At 34.9% G+C, this 23932-nt stretch overlaps 13 protein-coding genes across 13 annotated transcripts; 8 read left to right on the forward strand and 5 right to left on the reverse strand.

The window, feature by feature from the left end:
- Positions 1 to 72: 72 nt before the first annotated feature.
- Positions 73 to 1878, forward strand: FMP25 (Fmp25p; the record flags this gene model as incomplete). The annotated part of the gene is made up of 1 exon (XM_019182392.1): positions 73 to 1878. One exon carries the CDS (start codon positions 73 to 75, stop codon positions 1876 to 1878), a length of 1806 nt encoding a protein of 601 aa, XP_019036408.1.
- An 80-nt stretch (positions 1879 to 1958) lies between these two features.
- Positions 1959 to 2989, reverse strand: BOS1 (Bos1p; the record flags this gene model as incomplete). Its single annotated transcript, XM_019183914.1, has 4 exons — positions 1959 to 2551; positions 2604 to 2703; positions 2758 to 2801; positions 2977 to 2989. 4 exons carry the CDS (start codon positions 2987 to 2989, stop codon positions 1959 to 1961), a joined length of 750 nt encoding a protein of 249 aa, XP_019036409.1.
- A 360-nt stretch (positions 2990 to 3349) lies between these two features.
- On the forward strand, positions 3350 to 4275 carry EFM5 (protein-lysine N-methyltransferase). The gene is made up of 2 exons (XM_019186607.1): positions 3350 to 3639; positions 3692 to 4275. Exons 1-2 carry the CDS (start codon positions 3571 to 3573, stop codon positions 4235 to 4237), a joined length of 615 nt encoding a protein of 204 aa, XP_019036410.1. The 5' UTR covers positions 3350 to 3570; the 3' UTR covers positions 4238 to 4275.
- A 144-nt stretch (positions 4276 to 4419) lies between these two features.
- NUP60 (FG-nucleoporin NUP60) lies at positions 4420 to 6241 on the forward strand. Its single transcript, XM_019186608.1, has one exon. The coding sequence runs from the start codon at positions 4679 to 4681 to the stop codon at positions 6020 to 6022; it is 1344 nt and encodes a 447-aa protein (XP_019036411.1). The 5' UTR covers positions 4420 to 4678; the 3' UTR covers positions 6023 to 6241.
- Positions 6237 to 7283, forward strand: ERG26 (sterol-4-alpha-carboxylate 3-dehydrogenase (decarboxylating); the record flags this gene model as incomplete). The annotated part of the gene is made up of 1 exon (XM_019182378.1): positions 6237 to 7283. The coding sequence occupies one exon, from the start codon at positions 6237 to 6239 to the stop codon at positions 7281 to 7283; it is 1047 nt and encodes a 348-aa protein (XP_019036412.1).
- A 132-nt stretch (positions 7284 to 7415) lies between these two features.
- Positions 7416 to 8152, reverse strand: WICANDRAFT_65465 (uncharacterized protein; the record flags this gene model as incomplete). The annotated part of the gene is made up of 2 exons (XM_019183915.1): positions 7416 to 7970; positions 8024 to 8152. 2 exons carry the CDS (start codon positions 8150 to 8152, stop codon positions 7416 to 7418), a joined length of 684 nt encoding a protein of 227 aa, XP_019036413.1.
- A 198-nt stretch (positions 8153 to 8350) lies between these two features.
- VPS8 (CORVET complex membrane-binding subunit VPS8) lies at positions 8351 to 12361 on the reverse strand (the record flags this gene model as incomplete). The annotated part of the gene is made up of 1 exon (XM_019182434.1): positions 8351 to 12361. The coding sequence occupies one exon, from the start codon at positions 12359 to 12361 to the stop codon at positions 8351 to 8353; it is 4011 nt and encodes a 1336-aa protein (XP_019036414.1).
- A 224-nt stretch (positions 12362 to 12585) lies between these two features.
- On the forward strand, positions 12586 to 13158 carry INA17 (Ina17p; the record flags this gene model as incomplete). The annotated part of the gene is made up of 3 exons (XM_019184233.1): positions 12586 to 12780; positions 12833 to 12959; positions 13013 to 13158. 3 exons carry the CDS (start codon positions 12586 to 12588, stop codon positions 13120 to 13122), a joined length of 432 nt encoding a protein of 143 aa, XP_019036415.1. The 3' UTR covers positions 13123 to 13158.
- Positions 13159 to 13527: 369 nt separating this feature from the next.
- Positions 13528 to 15438, forward strand: WICANDRAFT_35932 (uncharacterized protein; the record flags this gene model as incomplete). The annotated part of the gene is made up of 1 exon (XM_019182374.1): positions 13528 to 15438. One exon carries the CDS (start codon positions 13528 to 13530, stop codon positions 15436 to 15438), a length of 1911 nt encoding a protein of 636 aa, XP_019036416.1.
- Positions 15439 to 15473: 35 nt separating this feature from the next.
- WICANDRAFT_86108 (SIR2 family NAD-dependent protein deacylase) lies at positions 15474 to 16484 on the reverse strand (the record flags this gene model as incomplete). The annotated part of the gene is made up of 1 exon (XM_019185997.1): positions 15474 to 16484. The coding sequence occupies one exon, from the start codon at positions 16482 to 16484 to the stop codon at positions 15474 to 15476; it is 1011 nt and encodes a 336-aa protein (XP_019036417.1).
- A 325-nt stretch (positions 16485 to 16809) lies between these two features.
- Positions 16810 to 18399, forward strand: WICANDRAFT_18436 (uncharacterized protein; the record flags this gene model as incomplete). The annotated part of the gene is made up of 1 exon (XM_019180787.1): positions 16810 to 18399. A coding segment is annotated over one exon (1590 nt), but the record flags the coding sequence as incomplete, so codon positions are not given.
- Positions 18400 to 19020: 621 nt separating this feature from the next.
- WICANDRAFT_21665 (glycoside hydrolase family 17 protein) lies at positions 19021 to 19887 on the reverse strand (the record flags this gene model as incomplete). Its single annotated transcript, XM_019180910.1, has 1 exon — positions 19021 to 19887. A coding segment is annotated over one exon (867 nt), but the record flags the coding sequence as incomplete, so codon positions are not given.
- Positions 19888 to 23262: 3375 nt separating this feature from the next.
- WICANDRAFT_65472 (uncharacterized protein) lies at positions 23263 to 23871 on the forward strand (the record flags this gene model as incomplete). Its single annotated transcript, XM_019183916.1, has 2 exons — positions 23263 to 23493; positions 23815 to 23871. 2 exons carry the CDS (start codon positions 23263 to 23265, stop codon positions 23869 to 23871), a joined length of 288 nt encoding a protein of 95 aa, XP_019036420.1.
- Positions 23872 to 23932: the final 61 nt, after the last annotated feature.

Here is a 23932-nt window from a genome sequence, read left to right on the forward strand (position 1 = left end):
TGCCTTGCCGCCTTCGAAAAAGATTGATGCTTACAATTTTAAGCGATTTCATAGGTTGAATCGTCAAAGATGATGCTTAGAACAATAAGGGCAAGACCCTTGATACGTAATCAAGTGTCGAGGTTTCATTCATCGGCATTACGCCTCAATGACTCGAAAAAGAAACCAGAACAAATCGATGAAGCTGAAATGTTTGCTGATAGATTGAATACCCAGCCTTATTATGCCAAACGTGATCCAAGTGAATACCCAGAAGGTGAGGCACCATTGTCACAAGAGCAAATCAAGAAACAGAACCAAAAACTTGAGGCAATGAAAGGTTTAATTCAAGGTGTATTGGTCATTGGTGCAATGTTTGGTGGGTTTGAACTATATCAAAAATGGCCAAATGTCAAAAGTTGGTGGGCAAACTTGAATAAAGAAGATGAGGGGTTCGTTCCTCCAAAGAAGAATAAACCGGTAGTAGAATTACCAGTAATCACTAATAAGAATGATAGCTCGGTTCCAGGGTTGTATATTTGGGGTGATAATTCAAATGGTATTACAGGTGATAAGAATTCAATAAGTACCAAATGGCCATTAAGACATCCTTGGTTTGATGGGAAATTGTTGAAAAAAGTAACTATTGGTGAACATTCTGCTTTGGCTATTGATCCAAAAGGTGATTTGATCCAATGGGGGAACGGTTATAAGAGAAACTCTGACCCTGAATATACTATTAAAGGAGAAGGTTTACAATTTGCAAAGATATCCAATGGTGCTATCTATGCATTGAATAAAAATAATGAAATTTTGGTCATTCCAGAAAGTTCCAAAGATCAACAGGATTTCAAAGGTTTACAAAGACGTAATTGGGCTTTCATTTCTTCAACTAAAAATTTCACGAAAGTTCCATTAGATCTTTTGCAAAAGGGTGAAACCATTAAAGATTTTGAGACAGGTGCTGAACATTTAGTCGCATTGACTGATAAAGGTCGAGCTTTTTCAGCAGCTACTGGGTTCAATCAATTACCAAAATCTCAAGGTCAATATGGTCTTCCTGAATACTCACATTTTAATAAACCTCCAGCTCCAAATACATTACATGAAATCACATTATTAAACAATTCAATCGAGAAGAATAAGAAAGGTAAAGTTGATCATATTGAACCTCGTTTCATTAAAAAAATAGCTGTGGGTAATTATCATACATTAGCACTAGATGAAAATGGTGAAGTTTTTTCATTTGGTCAAAACACATTTGGTCAATTAGGTCAACCTGTTAATTATGATACTGAATTCATTACAATTCCCAAAAAAGTTGAATTGTTAAGTAAACATGTTAAAAGAGATTTATTCCCAGACGTTATAGATATTCATGCAGGTGGTGATACAAGTTTTTGTACTATAAATCCAGTAAAGATGTTTAGGCTGATTAGAGGTAAAAATAACAAAGTTGAAGAAGATGAAGATGCTTTAATTGATGCATTTACTGTTGGTTTCGGAAATAATTTGAAAGGTCAAATAGGTAATGGACATTATGTTCATGCACAATTCGATCCTGTTAAAATTAAAGAACTGTCAAAATTTGAAGATTATAATGAAGAAACTGGGAAAATTGAAAAAATTAATATTGATTCCTGGTCTACAGGTTTTGATCACACATTTATCAAATTGGGTAATAAGGATGTTTTATTTTGGGGTGGTAATGATAATGGTCAATTAGGCAATGGTAAAAAAAATAGAATTCCAAAACCTACACCATTACCAGCAATTGTGGAACCAAGTTTCACTACAGAAACTTATAAAAATTTGACATTTGTTAATAGATTACAATTACGTGAAAATCAACAAATAGTGGCAAGTGCTAATGCTAGTGCCATTTACTACACAAAATAGTTAAGGAAAGTATTATTGTACATAGAGATTAAAAATAATTATTTTTTTAGGTTGGGAAATTTCATCTTGTGTAGTGTACATCAACGTCCAAACCATTTCAAAATATAATAAAACAAAACAAACATTACAAAAGCACCTCCATAAAAAATCCATTTATCTTGAAATGCTCTTCTTTCCACACTTCTTATAGTTTCTTGAGAAACACCTAATGTAATTAATGAACCTGTAATTTTTTCCTGAAACCTTCTCAACATTTGATTAGAGGCAACTAGCTCTTCATAAGCTTCTCTCCCCATTTCCAGAATCTCATCTAGTTGTTGATTACCCCTTGACAGTGTGTCTCTTTCTTTGTGTAGACCTTGGTTATATGTAAGTCCTGAACCACTACTTGATGATGTTTCAGTATCAAATGGATTGGCAGAAGTTTGACCATTAGTACCATGACCATGAGGACGACGATTCAACAATTCTGATCGATTGGCTTCTTCAGATGATTCGTCCTTCTTACGCTTCAATTCTTGATATTTTGAACGAGCCTCCTGTATATCAGTTCTAAAAGTTTGTAATTTTATCTTAGCCTTTTCTTGTTTTTCTGGGATTGTTTCATTTTTAGCAAGGGTTTCATATTCATCAATGGTTTTGGAAAGAGTTGTGAGGTTTGCTGCTATTGATCCTAGAATATGTTAGATCTTTGAGAAGTCAAAAGCTTTGAAGTTTATGCTTACCTAAAAGAGATAATGGAGCTGTTGATATATTTGATTCAAATTGGACTAAATCTTTACGCAACGTACTGATCTGTTTCACAGCATGATTGTGGACAGAGTTCTTTGTATGTGTTAGTAGTTGTTACTTATTATATGCCTAAGTAAAAATACACACCATTGTTTGAGTTCCAGGAGATATCTTTTCCCAATCGTAATCAACTTTGTTTTGATGTTTTTGACCTGCTTTGATTTTGTTTATACCAGCGCATCGTAAACAAATTGTTGCGCGAACCAGTTTTTGTTAGCTAATTTAGTAAATTTCAAGTTCCTAACCTTTAAGTAGTAATTTTCTGAGATCATTTAGTTATATAGTATTAAGTTCAGCCTAGTGTACCTTCTGGTATCATTTTTAGACAATTCAATTTTTTTTTGAATTTTTACTAGATTTTATAGACCTCGAATACTTTAATTATAACTCAGGTTCTATAATAATTAAAAATTATATTTTGGAAAAATTTGAGATAAGCATGAATTTATAAAATCAAAATTCAGAAAAATCATTTAATGCCTTTTTTATGCAAAAATCACCATTTTTGACCTCAATATTTAAATTTTAAGTCATCATAATTAATCGTCTGCCAAAACTTCCCGTGAAAAGTAGTGGCCTTGGCGATGAAAAAAAATATGTTTTTTTTTAAATTTTTTTATTAGTCAAAGCAAAAAGAGAGAGCGTCAATGATGTCAGTGGTTTAAAAGTTGGCATATTCATCGATTACAGAACCAAAATGGCTGATCAAGATGACGATTTGTAAGTTATGGATGTATTTATTGGGTTTGGAATTATTATTGACCTTATTTTCCGTTTTTCAGAAAGCTTTCTGCTAGTACTTTAGCTGCATTGTTAGAATTTTCTAAAGAAGAGGAACAACGTCAAGAAGAATTTGAAAGACTTCAAAAAGTTGCTCAAGACAAGTATGAAGAGACACAAATGAATAAAGTTTTGGAGGAGAAAGGTATGGAACTATTCCAAGAAGACTGGGGTCTTTCACAGTTTTGGGTAAGTCGAATAAAGGATATGCACTGAGCTGTTATACTAACAATATATAAAGTACTCTGATGATACTGCTAATTTGTTAGCTGATGAATTACTCGAGGGTGCCGATGAAGACACTGTTGTTTGTGTTGTAAGTGCTCCTTCAGTATATGCTGCTATCAAAAAGAGAGACCCATCCACACTTCCAACTAAAAACATCTACTTGTTTGAATATGATAAAAGATTCAAAGTTCTAGACCCTCAACGTTTTGGATTTTATGATTACAACAACCCACTAGATATTCTCCCAGAAATTAAAGGAAAAGTACACCGTCTGTTGATTGATCCCCCATTCTTACAAGATGATTGTCAAACTAAATCTGCACAAACTGCTCATGCTTTACTACATCCTGATAGATCATTGAAGACCAAAACAGGAGAGTTACAATACCGTTTGCTTTCATGTACAGGTGAAAGAATGAAGGATATTATCCGTAAGAATTACCCAGATGCAAGACCAACCACTTTCATCCCAGAACATGCCAATGGGTTAAGTAATGAATTCTTTTGTTATGCATCATATGAAGGTAAAAACTGGAAATTTTTACCAGAAACAAACTAATACCAGCACTTTGATTAATAGACAAGACTAGAAACAGCATTAACATCTAATATAACATTACTAATTGTATCTTTAACGTGATTTTATTTATGTAGTTTATAGTCTCGCGAATTCGGTGTTTACCCGCAAGTAAGCCAGCCATAGAAAAAATTCTGATGTTTACACTTTGAAGTACTTGAAACATAATTTGTTACAGGTAGTTTTAACCTTCAAGATCATTCAATTCCATCAAAAAGAATGAGCAATCAAAGAAGAGTGTTCAGAAACAACCTCAATAATGACCATTTAAGGTCTCCCTACGCTAGAGGTTCAGGATTACGCACTCCAAACGCATCCAGAGTTGCACCAAAGGTAAGTGATCAATCAAGGATCTCTGATGAAACTAAAAGATACTAACAGATCCTCAAGACCCCTGGAAGTATATTTAGCAAAGTTAAACAAATGTTTTCTCCAAGTGCTTGGTTGAGTGAAAATGAAAGCACTATAGGTGATGACTCTGATGCCAGTTTTGCATCTGAATTAAACTCAATCCCTCCTTCTTCAATACAGCAAACCCCAAAGAATCCAATTGATGAATTCCATAGAATGCAACATCAGAAGATTAAAGATTCACCAAACGCTAGACTAGCTGATTTTTTTGCAAAGAAAGGTACTGAGCCTTTGTCAGAAATTGAATTAGAAGGTGTCAGGGCATTATTGGAAAAATCAAACTCTGTTCAAACAAGCCCAAAAACTCCAAGAAATGAATCATTCAATTCTGAGGATCAAATAGAAATCTTGAAACCAAAAAACACCGAGTCAGCTGTTAAAAATACACCATCTTTCAAAGCTACATATAACACAACTGTTAGTGCTGAAAATTCATTTGATAATTCAGTTGCTAGCTCCAATATAACAAGTTCACGTAAGAGACGTGTATTTGATTTTTCAGGATTTCCGTCCCCTTATAGAACTTCAAGATTAAAAGAATCAAGTTTCATGCTAGAGGAAGATAAACCAGAAGTTTCAACTGAGGCTAACGTGGAACCACCAAAAGAAGAGAAGAAGTTGAGTAATACAGCATCAGCTTTATTATCATTTATTGAGAATCATGAAACTACAGAGGAATCAAATGAAAAGAAACAGGATACTCAATCAAAGAAAAAAGTGGATTATAGTAACCCATATGCTACAATCTCAACATCCCATAAAAAGACTAAAAAGCCTGCTAGCCGTAAACCAACAGCATTTGAACAACTTGAGAAATCATTATCCGCTGCACCACAACCTGAATTACCAAACATTAACAAATATAAACCTGCAAAATCTTCCTCACTACGTGAATCTATATCTTTGAATGATACCACTGATCAATCAGTTGAAGAAATTGAAGTTGATGAACCTGAACAAGAAGCTCTAAAACCTCAAGTACCATCATTCTCTTTCAAAGCTCCAGAACCACCAAAAGAACAAGATAAACCACCTATACCAACCGAAAATCCATCAGAACCAAAACCAACTTTCAATTCCAAACCATTATTTTCATTCGCACCAAAACCTACAACTGCATCATTCTCTCCAGAATCAACCATACAGACAGAAAACACACAACTACAGAAACGAGATACCCAAATATCACCAAGACCTAAACAATTTTCATTTAGTGGATCAGTTGTGAATCAAGATACCCGTCCACCAAGTTCAGATTTCACATTTAGATTTCCTAATGCTGAGCCATTAGGCTACAAATCTGCTGATATAAATGAACAAAAAGTTGCACATTTCAAGACTTATTTTACTTTTTGAATAATTTAAAAGATTTTTAATGCATTGGGACATTCATTTGTAGTTTTTTTAAAGTTCATCATCATTGTTCGATGATCAAGTTTATGACCTTCCATTGTAGGGTAAAAAAGTGAAAAATCGCGAAGAAAATAAGATCAAACGAATAAACGAGAAAATCGTATTATCAAAACAACTTTTCCAAATCAATTGCATTCATTATACTCAACCACTCATCATGTCTTTAGATTCCGTTCTTTTAATCGGTGGCTCAGGGTTTCTTGGGCTTCATTTGATACAGCAATTCTATGAATTGACACCAAGACCAGAAATTCACGTCTTTGATATACGTCCACTCCCACAAAAATTACCATCAGCATTCACATTCAAATCAGATGAAATTCATTTCCATAAAGGTGATTTAACCTCTCCCGATGATGTTAAGAAGGCCATCAAGGAAAGTAATACTTCAGTTATTGTTCATTCAGCCTCCCCAATGCATGGTTTAGATCAACAAATCTATATCAAAGTCAACATATTGGGTACTAAAAATCTTGTGGAATGTGCGAAAGAAATGGGCGTTAAAGCTCTTGTTTACACTTCTTCAGCAGGTGTTATTTTCAATGGTCAAGATATTTATAATGCAGATGAATCATGGCCAATACCTGATGTCCCAATGGATGGTTATAATGAAACAAAAGCCATCGCAGAACAATACGTTTTAGATGCAAATTCATTTAAAGATGATTTCCTAACAGTCGCCTTACGTCCAGCTGGTATCTTTGGACCAGGTGATCGTCAATTAGTTCCAGGCCTAAGAAGTGTTGCAAGACTAGGTCAATCTAAATTCCAAATTGGTGATAATAATAATTTATTTGATTGGACTTATGCTGGTAATGTTGCAGATGCTCATGTTTTGGCTGCTCAAAAATTATTGGATCCAGCTACTGCAAAGAACGTTGGTGGTGAGAAATTCTTTATTACAAATGATGCTCCAACTTATTTCTGGACTTTAGCCCGTACTGTTTGGAAAGCTGATGGTTACGTTGAAAAATACAATATCGTTCTAAACAGACCAGTCGCTATTGTTGCAGGTTATTTATCACAATTTTTCTCAAAATTATCAGGTAAAGAACCAGGTTTGACACCATTCAGAGTCAAAGTTGTTTGTGCATTCCGTTACCACAATATAACAAAAGCTAAAGAAATACTAGGGTACAAACCAAAAGTTGATCTAGAAGAAGGTATCATGAAGACTTTACAATGGATGGATGAAGAAAATTAATGAAAGAATTATATCTAAATAAATATTTTTAAGACAAAAGCAACAACCCCTATAGTTCTATAACGAAAAAAACAACACCAAACTACCACCTATGTTTTTCAACATCAAACTTTAACTTAGACTCATTATAACTCAGAATAAATGGCAAACCAAACGAGCTGTGAAAATACCAATGAGAACCAGAACCATTGATTGTAAGATTTGTGTTCTTGCACCAGAACTTTCAAGAGGTAAAGTGTTGTTTGCTGTGTGAGTTCTATCTAACAAAGTTTTGTTTGCAACTGTATGGTTACTAAATTCTTCCTCAAGATCATGTTTATGTTCCAAGAAACTGACAATAGTTGTATTAGTTGTATTTGTGTTGTTCTCAAGAACTGATTGAAGCACAAAATCTGGCTCTTTATCCTCAACTGGGATTCTTGCATTTGGTCTGAGAAATTTGGCAACATGGGTATCATGCTTTTTAAATGGAAGGTTGCAAGCATTAACATCATTCATGGTTTCACAATCATCATACAAAACAGCTAAGAAGTTACCAGAAGCAGTATTTGGACACAATCCATAACAGTCACGTTTCATACTTTGTAAAGCACAACATTCACAGGCAAGATCATCTGGTTTACATTCATCTAATTTTGCTAGAACCTCACTTGCACAAGTAGTTAAAGTATCAAGCTCTTCACCTTCCTATTATTTATTAGTATTTGACTCTTTAAAAATTCCAACAGGTTTTCACATACACAAATATTTTTTGGATTTGGATTGACATAAGCACCAAACTCATTACTTTCAGTTGATGAAATCAAATCAGCAGTTAAAACTTGACTCAGGAAAAAACCAGCCAAGATAATAATTGGTCTTAACAACATCTTTAGCTTTGATTCTAGCTTTGATTCTAGCTGGCAATAAAAGAAGATTGAGTTTTGGGAATCAATTTTTCATTTCTTCATTGTTCGGTTTATATCGTTTTTGTGTCACAAAACCTTCAACGCAAAGCCGCCGCACAAAAGCGAACCATAAAATTTCAGCTTATCTACAAAAGTGATTCATATGCATAATTCATAAATTTATTTCTCATTGTCACATATAACACATGTTAAGTTCTCTTTTACACCTAAATTTTCAAGACACCTCTTATGATAACAATGGCGACAGCTAAATGAAACTAAATCATAGACATCACCATCTTCAATAGTCTTACCACGTTGTCTGTCTTCCCACTTGCAATAAGCTTCTGCTTCGATCCCTCTACCCCAAATTGTCTTCCCACATGCATCACATTCAAAATTCAACACAGACCAACCAGCTAGATTTTTGTCAGTCAGCTTTTGCATATTCTGATAAATACCTTCATTTATTAGTTTGGAGGTAATAGTAAGAATGTTTTTCTCATAAGAAAAGGCAAGATAGATTTCATTTGTAACAGACCTTACATCTCCCAATAGCGTAACATGAACTGAAGATGATTCCAAAAATTTCGCAAATATTTTCAAAAATGAGCTCTGATGTTCGTTGACCCCTGATTCATTGACTTTAAAACTGCTGATCTGGGCCCTAGTATTTATAAGACTTGTGAATAAATCCTGAACAAGTCTTTTGATGATATCCAAAGCTTTCGATGACGTGCCATCTTTATCAAATTTTTTAAACAAATTGACTGTAAAATTTATCAATGACAACCACATCTTCTCATTAACTGAAAGCTCACTTGAAACTCTAGTTTGAGTGGTTGATCCTTCATGATTTGATATGTTGATACCCAATAGTAAATACTTCCAAAGTTTTGATTCAACAGATTGGAATTTACCTTTTTCATAATCTGCTTGCAAAGTGGACAAGTTGTTCACTAATTTTTGCATATAATCCAATACTTCACTCAAAGCATCCTCATATCGATCTTGTTGTTTGTATAGGTAAACCAAAGTATCAACGGCCTCATTCTCCTTGAGGGAGTCAACACATTTTTTGAAATCAAAGTCTGACAGACTTAATGATTTCACATAAGATTCCAACTCCTTTTTATCGAATTTGGCAAGAGTTCCGATGTATTCATCACGTTCTTCCTTAGACATTTTGAATTGACCATTTTCCTCTAAGTTTGATAATGAAGATAAATAAAGGTGTTTGAGATGAAGATCATCTAATTTCAAAACAAGTTTATGAGATTTGGGTGAATAAACATTCAAAATTTTGACAATTTTGTGGGTATTAGCTTCAATCAAATCAGCAAAATTATCATTGACAACTTTTTCAACATTGGCCCTTTCTTTTGGTTTATTCTCAGTTGATCTAAAACATCTTTCCAAAATGTCATCAGTAGTTTCTATTGAGTTTGACTTGTTACTCTTTAGCCATAAGCTCAAAACATCTGCATACTTTTGGTCATTCAAGTATAGATTCATCAAGACATCAGTAAATCCAGCATTTTGAAAAGTGCTCAAAAGTTCATCCCTATTTGAAGGTTGATAGACAGATAACAAGCTTTGTAAACTAAGCTCACAATCTTCTTTCAAGTCATCACCTTCATATGAGCACAATTTCTGAATTGAACTCTCTAAGACACTTTCTGAGAGTCTGATAAATTGTTGAAATTTTGGATAGTTTCTTGCAATGAAAATCGATAAACTTAATTGATCTTCAAAACTAAACTCATTTTGATTGTAGATTTCAATCAATATCTCTATGATGAATTGTCTGTTGACTTTTAACTTGAAATCCTCATGAATAATTTCATCATCATTCAACAATGAATCTTCAAAGCACTCGTTCAATGCCGACAAAAAGGAACTTGAATCAAATCTCAACAATAACAACAAGTAGGGAAACTTTTCATTATTTTCAGACTTTACTTCAATCAATGATCCACCTTGCTTAGGCCAAGTAATGGCCATACCGTTAAATAAAACGTAGTATAATGACAATTTTGCTTCATAGGCTCTTGAATCCTCAATCAAATTCTCCGTTGGGTATTGTCTTCCTGTAAGTGTATATGCCAAATAACTGAAAACTTTATAAGAATCCTCTTTACCTTCTTGAATGTCTTTGACAAAGTCCACAAATGGTGTGATGTAATCATTCAACAAGTTATTCCAAATAAATATAAAGCTATCTCTCAAATTGTTTTTCTGTAAAAGGCTAATGGTGAAATCTATATCCAAGCTCTTGATATCTAAAAGACAAATCAATTGTTCTAGAACCTCTGTTTTCCCTGCTGAGCTATAATAAGCAACCATATCTTTGAGTACTATTGGACTCAATGAGGTGATCAACCCACCCAATATGAATGGTTCCAGAGATTCAAAGAAATAGTCAACGTGATTGTTCACTTTGAAAGTTTCGTAAAAATCTTCATAAACAACCGAGTCAGCATGAATAGATATCAAGGCTTTAATTGAAGTGTATAAAAAATCTTTGACAACGGTATCTTCTTCATTGTTTAACCTTTCTGGGGTCAAAATATGTGTAGCTGAAGCCTTGACAATATCCACCAAATAACGAAGCACAATCTTTTGTCTATCATTGAATTCACGAGGCAATCCAACAACATCTAAATCACCCACACCAGCATAAAATTTTCTCGCTTTTTCTATGGCTTCAATGTACTGACCCCTGTTAACTTTTTCATACAAGACATCCATCCAGTTTGGAGTTGATCCAATGAAAATTTCATATTTCCCAACAAGAAACATTTTTCCCTTGTAGATTCTATATGAGCTATTGAAGTTATTTGTTAATGTGGAGTGTGTGGGCATTCTAGAGTAAATATCATTTTTATAAATATGTCTTGAAAGTAAATCTATTGATGCAGAAACTTTCATTGTTCTTTCAGTGATCAATATCAGTTGCTGAGTTGTTGTTATTAGTCCAATAACTGAATGACTAACCCATTGAACTCCCAGTATTGCTTCATCACACAACCACCTCTTTTTTGAATCAAACTGCAGATGTTCACCATAGTTTGTAACCTCCAACACAGTCAAAACATTAGACCAACAATATGCAAGTTTTGCAGGGGACTTGACACCATTCTTGTGTAAGAATGCTGGGAACCAAGAAAGGCAGCCTGTTTTACCTACAGACTGATCAATAACTTTTGGTTTGCCCACTTTGAACTGTGTCTTTATGTTGTTTGAAGTGGATATTATAACTAATGCACTCGAGCTTAGGATAGCAACGAGACCCTGAGCGTCCAAAAGCTCAACAGATGGACCCAGAGGTAGGGCTGTACATCCAAAAACCGTGGTTGGTCTTCGTAGTTGTATATCTTCATATCTTCCAAGTATCTTTCTAGTCCCAACAGTTACTCCTAGAACACCTCTATTACACTGGTGATAAAAAACCAATCCATTAACATCACTTGAGATTAAAACAGTATGTCTTTTACCGACAAATGTAAGATTATTGACTATTGAACCAGCAACATGGCCATCACTATGCATATTTGTATCATTTAATGGTTGAATATGGCAAAGTGGTTTAGAAGATGTCCTGATATTCCATAAAAACACATCACCACTTTCAAAACCACACGCAACATGTGTTGAATCCAAAGACATTGCAATTGAAGTTATGCTACCGCAGGTCATAGCCTTTGTGTTCTTACCTAAAGAATGTAACAAATTTTGATGATAATCAAATATTAGAATATAACCTTTTGAAGTACCTATAGCCACCACATCTCCTGGAACAATACATGTTGGGTCTCCGTAAAGTGTCTTAGCTTTTCCATCATGTAGACATCCATTGAGTTTTTGTAAATTGACCCACTTGATCGATGTTATATTGGCTTCTTCATGATTATCTTCATCGTCTTGATGTAGATCTAGCGTATGTGTTTCTCTTGCCTTGTCGCTAAACCGACTTGTCAAACGCTCGTCAAATCTTCGACTTCTGGATATAGATGAGTTTAAAGATGAGTTGGAAGGGAAACGAGGGCTTCCAAATGTATGTCTCTTTATTGATTTAGTTGGGGTGGCTCTGAATGTTGAACCACTTTGGAAAGATGCTGTATCTGGAATAAAGGAAACCTCTTCAATGTTCTTTCTGGGCGTTGAGTTATTGGAAACAGAGGCTGACATTGCACTCAAACGACCCACTCTATGGTTGTATTGGGCGTTTTAAAAGATTGATTGTTCAATTGTTGTCTTCTTTTAATCACAGTCAAAAAGGGCGTGTTGAGTGGCCATATCGGGTCAAATAAATTTTGTAACTGGAGGTTGAACTTGAACATTTAAAATGAGCTTGATTTTAGTTGACTGAACAGAAACCAAACCAACCACCTTGTTTTTGCTATAGATTCAAGATGGTACGGGTATTTTCAGCTAAAAGAGGTTTGCTCTCCTGTCAAAAGCTGAGCAAAAATGGCCCAAGAGCACTGTTTTCCACATCGTTTCCAAAATCAAATAATAATGAAGATTTAGAGAAAGTCAAGATATTGATAGAGCAAAAGATGGCTGAATTGAAGAGAGCCGAACAAAAGAGAATAGAGGATGAAAAAGTATGTGCTATTGTGGTTTTTTCGTAAAGGTTACCGTACTAACTTTCCCCAGAAACCAAAATTATCAGATTTCACAAGACCAATAGTGACAACATTGATCATAGGGTCCATAACCTATTTAAGTCTCCATTGGTTATGGTGGCATTTAGAGTACAAAGAACGTGAAATAGTGTTGAAAGGTATGTACATGCAACGCAAAATATCGAAGGTATCCTACTAACAACAGTAACAGAGGAGATGAAATCTAAAGAAGATGAACTAGCAGCCTTGCTTCAGGGACAAGATACGCCAAAACAAACAGCTGGAAAGAAGTCATGGTTTAGATTTTGGAGCACGAATTAATGACTTATAAATGCTTGTAAATACATAATAAAGAATTCTAGAGGGTTAACTAGTACAAAACAATATGTAGATTCTTGAAAAGCTCAAATGACCGAACCAAAAAGCCTTTCTGCGAGACTCAAGGCTAAGGAGAAATCAGCTAATACCAGCTCCCTGAACCCACCAATAAACTTATTTAAATCACTCCGCAATATTATACCATCACACTATAAAGCGTTGATTTCTGAGGGAACCAGTTTATATTTCCGACTCATCACGTGAAAATGGCCTCGGAGATGACTTTCTCAAAGCAAATCCAGTTCTCGGATAAGCTTTCTGAGGATTTCTAAACAATATCTTCAAATAAACCCATTTCTTTGATCCTAGTAAAGATAGAATCTATGAATTATCATACCTAAAGTGACAATGCTTAGAGGATTAAATAAAAACCTTGTCAAAAACCTGACAAATCAAAGAAGATATGCATCTGTTCGTTCTTCATTACCAACTGTGATTGGTATTGATCTTGGTACAACCAATTCAGCAGTTGCTGTTATGGAAGGTAAAGAGGCAAGAATCTTAGAGAATGATGAAGGCCAAAGAACCACTCCTTCAATTGTTGCATTTGATAAACATGGAGATATGTTGGTTGGTAATGCCGCTAAGAGACAAGCTGTCTTGAATACTGAAAATACCTTTTATGCAACCAAGAGATTAATTGGTAGAAGATTTGATGATGATGAAACAAAATTTGATTTAAACCATTTCCCATATAAGATCGTTGAAAATGATAATGGTGATGCCTGGGTTGAAAGCTTTGGTAAAAAATATTCTCCATCACAGATTGGTGGATTTATATTGAAGAAGATGAAAGAAACTGCGGAATCACAATTGGCACAAAATGTGAAAAATGCTGTTGTTACAGTTCCTGCCTATTTCAATGATTCTCAAAGACAAGCCACTAAAGATGCTGGACAGATTGCAGGATTGAACGTGTTGAGAGTTGTCAATGAACCAACAGCTGCTGCACTAGCTTATGGATTAGATAAGACTAATGATGGTCTAGTGGCAGTTTATGATCTCGGTGGGGGTACTTTTGATATTTCAATTTTGGATATTGAGGATGGTGTTTTTGAAGTTAGAGCAACTAATGGTGATACTCATTTAGGTGGTGAGGATTTTGACATTTTGTTGGTTCAATTTATCTTGTCAGATTTTAAACACAAAACTGGTATTGATTTATCTAGTGAACCTGATAAAGTTCAAAGAATAAGGGAAGCTGCTGAAAGAGCCAAAATTGATTTATCCCATGTCAAAGAAACTACTATCGATTTACCATTTATAAAAGATACCCATCATATTTCTATAAGCTTGACAGAAGATGAATTGGATCAAATGAGTTTCCATCTAATTTCTAAAACTATTGATCCTGTTAAAAAAGCATTGAAAGATGCAGATTTGTCGAAGAAGGAGATTGATGAAATCATTCTTGTTGGTGGTATGACTAGAATGCCAAAAATTAGAAAAACAGTTGAGGAAATCTTTGGTAAAAAGCCAAGTACAGCAGTCAATCCAGATGAAGCGGTTGCTCTTGGTGCTGCCATCCAAGGTGGTGTTTTAAGTGGTGCAATTAAAGATGTTTTGTTATTGGATGTTACACCTTTGACATTAGGTATAGAGACCTATGGGGGTGTTTACTCACCATTGATTCCAAGAAACACTACAGTTCCTGTGAAAAAGACTGAAATCTACTCTACAGGTGTTGATAATCAAACAGGTGTTGAGATTAGAGTTTTCCAAGGTGAAAGAGGGTTAGTCCAGGATAATAAGTTGATTGGTAATTTTAAATTGAGTGGGATTCCACCATTGCCTAAAGGTGTGCCACAAGTTGAGGTTTCATTTGATATTGATGCTGATGGTATAATCAATGTTTCTGCACGCGAAAAAACATCTGGTAAAGAAACAAGTATAACGGTCATTGGGAACTCTGGTTTGACAGAAGAAGAAATTCAAAAAATGATTCAAGAAGGTGAACAAAATAAGGATACAGATAAAGCTAAAAGACAAAAAGTTGAAGCAGCCACTAATGCAGAGCTTGTTGTGAATGATACTGAAATGGCAATGGGTTTAGCTTTTGGTGATGTTTTGAAAGCTGACCCTGACTATCCGGAATTGGAGAACAAAATCAAAGATGCTAAGAATGCTATTCAATCAGCAAGAAATGGGGGTGATGTAGAAGTTGCAGATATTAAAAATATATCAAAAGAACTACAGGAGCTTTCGATAAAGATTTTCCAAAGAGTTGCAAGAAAACAAAATGAAGCCAAGCAACAATGAATGTGTATAAAATCATTCAATCTGTATATATTGTATTAACGTCTCTTGTAGTCCCTAGGAACGAAATCACTTCCTATTATGGGTTCCAAGGCGATTGGCAACCATTTTGATGCATCACCTATAAATCCCCAATTCTTGTCTTTTTTAATCTGTTCCATATCTATCTCTGTATTGAAGACTGCCACTTTACCACCTCTCTTTTGCACTCTTTCAACATAACCCATAGCTGGCCACACAGTCCCACTAGTTCCTATAACTAGTACCAAGTCAATCTTGTTATTTATCAAAAATTCATCGGCAGTATCAACAGCTTTCAATGGTAAAGATTCACCAAACCATACTACACCAGGTCTCAATAAACCCTCTTTACATTCAGGACAATGTGGTAAATCTTTTTCAGGGATTGATTGAACAGGTTTAATATCTGGGGATGAACCAGTTGAGGCGATTGAAGTATGGCTTTTGGTTCTTTCTAAAGCGTCATCAGTCCTTGCTCTTTTCTTTGATTCTTCCTTATCATTTTGATCATTCAATTTTCTCTTCTTAGGGAATTCATCTTCTGAACCTTCTAACGCTGGTGTTAAAGGATGTTGTCTATTATCTTGGTCAATATGGTTGCAAAAAAAATTTGTACACTTCAAAGTGAATAAAGATCCATGTAATTCCAACAATGTATCTTTATCATGACCAGCTCTAGTTGATAATCCATCAACATTTTGAGTCAAAGTTAAAAACTTTCCATTCCTCCTTTTACTCAATTCAGCCAAAGCATAATGTCCTCTATTAGGCTTTGCTTTCAACGCATTGTAGCGTCTTGCACTATAAAACTGCCACACGAGTCCAGGATCAAAGTGGAATGCATCTGGAGTAGCCAGATCAATTGGCGAGAAGTTTCTCCAAATACCACCGGCACCTCTGAATGTAGAAAGCCCGGAGGAGGCTGATAGCCCAGCACCCACAACTGCTAAAATGTTGTTTGCTTGCAAGAGATAATCATGGAAGGATTCAAGATCGGAGGATTCAGCCTTGTTCACGCCATTGTCCATGGTGTTGTTGTAGTTCAGAAAGCGACGGTTGTGGTGGTGGTAGCAGCTGCCAAAAGAGACATTCTTCAGTCTCTGAACCCTTTTCAAGAACGAAAACACTTTTAAACTGCTGTTCTGGATCCTTTTGATGCTGTTTTTGCTGGTTCACAGGTTTTGAAATCTCTTTTTTTGCCTTCGCGAAAATGTTCAGGAAAAAAGTTGAACGAAAAAAAAAACATCAACAAAACAAAAACACCAAAAAAGTCAGATTTTCTTGATAGCGTGTGGAACAGATCAAAAGCCATCATATCAACAATCCTCAGCAATGTCCAACTTGGCAAAGAGAATCAAGCTCTCGTTCGACTACATCTACGAGATCAAAGATGATGTCACCAACGAACCAATTGCCCCTATCTTCAACACGATGCCTGACAAAAAGTTGTATCCAGATTATTACGACATCATAACAACACCAACTTCATTAAATTCCATCAAAAAAAGACTAAATGCTTACACTACACCTAACGAGTTCATCAAGGATCTTGCACAAATCGTTTGGAACGCGAAAACTTATAATGAACAAGGCTCTTTTGTTTACAGATTTGCTGAAAAATTGGATAATTTCATCTTATCCAATGTTATACCCAAATTTAAGAAATTGGGATACGATGTCGTTTACCCAAATTTAGGACCAAATGATCCAACTGCTGCTATTAGCACCACTGCAACTAGCGTTGCTACAACTCCACAACCAAGAAATGATCAACTTCATCCTCACCATGAAGAAGAATACAATAGTGAAGAGGAATCTTCAAAACCGAAAAGACCAGTTCCAACTAGTGTCAACTCCACTAAAGATCAATCATACAAAAGAGGTAGACCTCCAGTTATTGATAAACCATTTGAACAACGTATCAAAAACATTTTGAGATCCCTAAGACGTGAAAGGGATGCTTCAGGTCAATTAATGTCTGCACCTTTTGAGAAATTATTAGATATAAGAGAATATCCAGAATATTTTAATGAAATTAGAAACCCAATCTCCTTAGATGAAATCAAAAAGAAGATCAAACAAAGAAAGTATAAAGATGTTGATACATTTGTTAAAGATTGTAAATTGATGTTTGATAATTGTAAAGAATATTATAAAGGATTTAAGGAAGAATATGTTCAAAATGCTATAGCTTTAGAAAGTGCGTTCAATAGATTTGTGGAAATTGAAATTAAAAGACCAGATGCTGATTTCATCACTGCTGATTCTTTGAAAATTCCTTTGGATCAATTAGAATTACATGGTTCATTATTCAAGATTGGTGATTGGATCTTGATAAACAATCCAAATGATCCTTCGAAGCCTATTGTTTCACAACTATTTAGAATATGGCAAACACAAGATGGTCAACGCTGGATCAATGTTTGTTGGTATTTAAGACCAGAACAAACAGTTCATAGAGTTGATCGTTTATTCTATGAAAATGAAGTTTTCAAATCAGGTCAATATAGAGATCATTTAGCTGATGAAATCATTGGGAAATGTTATGTTGCATATTTCACACGTTATCAAAGAGGTGATCCAGCAATAAATTTTGAAGGTCCATTATTTATTTGTGAATTTAGATATAATGATAATGATAAAAATTTCAACAAGATTAGAACTTGGAAAGCCTGTTTACCTGATGAAGTTCGTGATCATGAAGATCCAATCACACCATTACCAAACTTACGTCGTTTCAAAAAATATGAATCCCCATTAAAACATTTATTACCACCTAATGCCACACCAAATATGCCAATCCCAGAACCTACAATCGGTGCAGCAAATGCGCCACCATTACATGGTGCAGTTTACATAAGGGATATTGATGAAACTGATGATTTGGGTCAATATTCAACAAGTCGTATTTGTCCAAAATATATCATTAGACCAAATGATCCAATTAGTGCAGATTCTCCATCAAATATCACAACACCAATTGTTAATTATACAAGAAATACAGTCCCTGCTGCTCAACCACAATCTAATCTGTACCATGCAGTGCCAACATATGTTCCAACTTCAACTGCCCCATCTTTTACCATCCCAATAAGTATTGAAAAAGATGTAAAGGGTTTATTGAAGATGGATCTTTCAAACAATAGAAGAAGATTAGCAGGGATAACCTCTGATGTTATTAGTGAAGGTCCATTGATTTGGTTTAGAGCTCCAGGTGTCAATATTGGTGAAAGATTTAAACATGAATTACCAATTGTTGGGGCGAATAGAATTTTGAAAAAACGTGGATTGGAAGATGAAGAAAGTGATAATGAAGATGAAGTACAACAAAGTCATGGTGTAACGTTGGGTCATAGTGCCAAATATTTAGCCCACAAATTACAAAAACAAAATATTGTATAAAAAATATAGATGATTTTTGGAATCTACAAATATTTGTAAAGAACGACCAAATTTTAACCTTATTGAAACCCTATATAGTATAATATACAAACTAAACTGTCCAGACAATTTTTTTCCATAAACAAACAATTCATATTTTTTTTTTCATCAAAGTGATTAATTATCACTGAAAATACCCCAGTATTGTTCAACATTATATTTACCAGGACTTTTCCATAAATCATCATAAGTAGTAAACAAAACAACTTGATCACCACAACTGTCAATGATACTTTTCAAGGCTTTTTCTTGGTTATCCTTAGAAGGAACCGCACTACCATAAGTATCACCTTTTGTTGGCCAACCGGTTTCAGTAATCAAAACAGATTTATCACCACCACATTTACTCTTGATGTTTGAAATTTGTTTTTGTAAGAAATCACCAGCACCTGAAGCATCAACGTTACCATCCCAGAATGGATGAGAGTTAACTGCAATATAATCTGAATATTGACACAATTCATCATTATTTTGCACAGCGACTAAAGTATCAACACTGACAATCTTTCCTGAATAACCAGCACTTTTCAAAGCGGATCTGGCAGTATCGATAGCGGTTTTAATATCTGATGGTTTTGATTCACCAGAATTGACCAATTCATTACCGATGGAGACGGTATGGATGTTATCCCAACCCCCATCAACGTTTTTAACAGCAGAGGATAAAGTATCAACAGCATCTTGGATTTTGTTGATGTGATAAATACCTGCAAATAATTTTTGGGAAGAACCTTTAGCAGCCAAGACGTTTTCCACACCTGAACAATCAGTGTCGTATAAACGGATTAAATCAAAATCTTTCAATTTGGCAATATCTGATTTGATAGTGGATGCATCCTTACAGGAACCTGAATTGGTGTATGGAGAATAAGTGATACCTTTGGCACCTGAACCAGCACCTGAACCACCAGAACCACCGGATGATGATGAAGATGATGAAGATTGGGAAGCTGATGAAGAGCCAGAGTTTGAGCCAGAGCTAGATGATGATGGAGCAGCAGTTGCTGATGAGGAGCCACTTAATAAGACAGTTTGGAATGAAGAACCAGATAATGAATTATCAGGTGATGATGAGACAGCACTTTGGGTTTGAGAGACAGCACGGTCAACAGGTTTACTGACAACTTGGGTTTCATAGACGGTGACAACGTTTAATTGGGCATCTCTTTTATGTTGATGATGGTCATGGATTGGGGTTGTTAAGGCGATTGAAGCCAATGAGGATAGTATAACGAGTGATAATTTCATAATCAAAAAAGGAACGACTTGGGTATAAATGAATGTGTTTTTGAAATTATTTTAACCCCCGTTGGTTTGTATGTAGTAAAAGAAATGATCATGATTGATTTTAGATTGAACTAGGATATGACTAGATATTTATATTTGAAAATGAGCCATGTTTTTTTTTCCCTTTCCAGGGGAGTGGTCTAGATGTGAGTGTGTACTCAGAGAGAGTAAGGTACGGAGTAAACATGAGAGGTTGTATGCGAAGATCTGTGATTTGAAGATACACGTTAACTTTTGAAAGAAATTTTAACAAGGACGCGTCAGAAAACAGTTTCATGCATCTCACGGAATTGGCCAAAATCTTTTTCGAAAAAGGATTGTTTCAAGATTGTAAGAGATCCTGGAATAGTACCATAATTCAAACCAGATGAAAAAAGTATTCAATCAATTAATAGCCTATATATCATCTAAGGTGGTATCTAAACTCACTGATTATCCTTTTGTTTATTTACCTGTAACTCTTTTCAGTTTTCAAGGAGTAGGCTATGAAAAAGGAGTCTCCGAAACGTACATCAAACAGACCAAATTTTTGTTTTCTGAACCGCGACAGACGCGTTGTAAATGAAAAAACACAGACATCAACAACAAAACATGATTTTTAACGAGATATAGGTTTCTTCTCCTTTGATTCGATCTAGTTTGATTGTGTGCAGGCAAGTGATACATATTATCCTTTCTTGGTAGGAACTTGATGTATCATGACAGGGGTTTGTTACAACTTGATATTAGAGTTGGACAGGGGTATGATGAAAGTTTGAAACAGAAGAGGTCTATTAATTAATGATAAATAGCAAAGACGTATCATGATCGACTATGGGTTAGTGTAAGCTAGTGACAAGTCAACTAAGCTTTAGCTTCAGTCGATAGTGGCCAGGTTTTTTGAGATTTTAACTACCTGCTTAGATGCTTAGGTCTGTCAAAATCATTGAGTTGACTAGTGTTCACCGTTTTGAATCCAGACTTCGGGGCTTTGAGCTTCTTTCTCGACAGCTATACCAATTAGAATTTAGTAACTGATGTATGTATACCTCTGGTACGCTGCTATTGCCCATAGCTTTTGAATGAGAACGTTGTAAACTTGTTGAAGTAAGTTGAAGTTGAACAAAGTATGAAATTCAACGGTACTTGATCCAACTTGACCTTTGAACTTTAAAACCCTTTGAGCGTTCACCTCTTGATTCTTGATCTAGAATCAGTAAATGGCTTAATCAGCAAATTGAAAGCCTTTTACAACTTCAGGATCATGATTATTTCCCAAAAGAGGTTTAATTATTTAATTCGTTCAACAGTACCTGACATCATACAGAAATTTTTCAACTTTTTTTTTTACGCGATTTGTCGAAAAAAAATTAATCATGCTGAGATCATGTTGTTGCGCTTGTGCACATTTTCATCCAGTTTTTTTGAAAAGCTGAACAACCTTGTTTGATTAGTAGGAAAAGTTTAAAGTGTTCTAGCCAAATTGTTTCACAGTACTTAGCTTGTCATATTCATTACTTTTCCTGATCTGGTAAAAAACCGTTATAGGCCGAAGATCATCAATGTTAACTTTATTCATGAAAGAAGTTTTATAGAAGTTATAAGAAGTATACGATACAGCCATATAACTACTTATAGTACTATTTAAAAGTTGGAAAGTACAAGATCAACATCTCAGAGTTGAAGCATTGATGAAATTGGACCAAAGAAAAGACAACCATCAATCCAGCTTCAACAACGTCTTGGTGGTTCTAGATTCACTTAGTCTAGGTTGATTCAATGGCACTGAGACAAGAACATGAATTAACTTCACTAATTTCTTCCCATCACTTCATATAAACTACCCTACACTACTCAACTAGTTCTAGATCAAGATTTGTATCGATCTAGAGTTTAGACTTTTGAAATTTCTGAGGCAGACACACGAAAAAAAAATTGAATTCGCGAATAGATCAGAAAAAGAAAAGTTGTTAGGTGATAGATTAATAAGAAGGATTGAGAATATCAAGAGAGTATTGAGAGTTATCAAGATAATAATATGAACTCTTTATCTATCTAGATGTTAAGATTGTAGACTATTTCATGTTAGAAACAATTGAACTTTACTTTGAACGGCTAGACCAACTTGAGTTCATTTCTACGCTTCTTATCGTGCTGACAGCCAAATTAGTTGAAACTGTAGATAACGAGATGACCTTTGATGGGTTGGCTACACATGAGCTTCCACTTATGAAAAGTTGATATTGATACTGATGAGATTGATAAAGATCATTAATCATATGGTTACACGTGTAGTTAATTAGAAAATTGTACTAAACTTCTTATCAGTGATCACCAGTCACACTAGTACAAAGATGATAGGGTCTTTTCAACAGAGACGAGGACGTAACGAGTTAATAATATTGAGCCAATAGGATGATGACACCCGTATATTATTCATATTCCTTTAATTACTCCCATGTGAAATCTTTCCCCCATAGTTAATTCCTCGGATGTACTGGTGATTGATGGTGATGGTGATGGTCAGGCAAGTTGTATGCAGCTAATTAATATCGGCCGAAGAGGTGGATGCTATTATCAAGATTGATTAGGTGTAATGATCTGTGATTGATTGCACTAGATTCTATTCCATTGATAGTTGTAGTTGTAGTTCTTGATCATAGCTTTCCAAAGACTCCAGTATGTGATAGGCTAATACGAATATGACTCCTTGAGGGAGTTCGGATCATTGAATCGGTGAATCGTGATGGTGCTTCTCCGAGTGTTGCGTAACGTCATGGCCGTAAGTAATAACCATCAAGTAACAACTATTAACTAATTAACAACCATCAACTAACTAACTAACTAACTAACTAACTAACTATGGTCTAACCATCCAATAAGCAACAGATCCACCACTTGCTCTCGTCTGACTAATTTCTTCCATAAAATTCTGACACCTTCTCGTGCTTTGCCACGAGCAACACTCACCACAGCAAGTCATTATTAAGCACACTACATCATCCACAAACAAAATATATAAAAGCCATCAACATTTCCATCTTTGAAATCAACTTTCTTTTCTTCTCATCATCATAAATCAACCAAATATTATTTACAATGCCTCTTGTCATCAACACTGCTCCAGTCGAATTAACAACCACTGAAGGTTACAACGAATTCATCAAATCTCCACTATGCAATGAACATTCAACCATTTTCCCAAATGAAACAAGTGATCAAGGTTATGTCTATGTAAATGATGAAGTTGTTGCCATTGTTCGTGGTGAAGCTAGAGATTCTTTATTCAACTATACTAGTTCTAATCTGGTTAGAGATGATAAAGAATCTGTCACTTTAAGAAATTGAGATTGTTAGCCGCTGTCATGGCTTTTTGATGGGATCAAGCCTTCTTGATTGATCATCTATTATTATTATGAGTTTACGTTATTATTATCATTTATACATTATATCATGGGGATTCTGGGTTTCAAGAATCAATGCATTAGTTGTTTATTTTCATTTTACAAATCAAGGATATTTATATCAGTTAGATCATCAGGTTCAATTTGACTTCAAATAGTTTCAATTGATTGATTGGATTGGTTATACCATTATTATTTCATATTCCAGATTGCTTACATAGCTGGTTGTCATCCAGCTTTGATCTAGATTGTTTCTGTCATCAGTTTTACGAAGGTGTTCATTACATTATTATTAGTTGTTTAGAGGGTTTTACATAAAACATTATCAATATTACGGGTCATTCGCTTGGTTTTTTTAGTTTAAA

Source organism: Wickerhamomyces anomalus (assembly GCF_001661255.1).
Source record: "Wickerhamomyces anomalus NRRL Y-366-8 unplaced genomic scaffold WICANscaffold_7, whole genome shotgun sequence".
NCBI classification, from domain to species: Eukaryota; Fungi; Ascomycota; class Saccharomycetes; order Phaffomycetales; family Wickerhamomycetaceae; genus Hansenula; species Hansenula anomala.

Coding starts and splice junctions, on each gene's coding strand:
- EFM5 (XM_019186607.1), top strand. CDS start 3,571: ATGAATAAAGTTTTGGAGGAGAAAGGTATGGAACTATTCCAAGAAGAC. Junction 3,640..3,691: donor GGGGTCTTTCACAGTTTTGG/GTAAGTCGAATA, acceptor CAATATATAAAG/TACTCTGATGATACTGCTAA.
- NUP60 (XM_019186608.1), top strand. CDS start 4,679: ATGTTTTCTCCAAGTGCTTGGTTGAGTGAAAATGAAAGCACTATAGGT.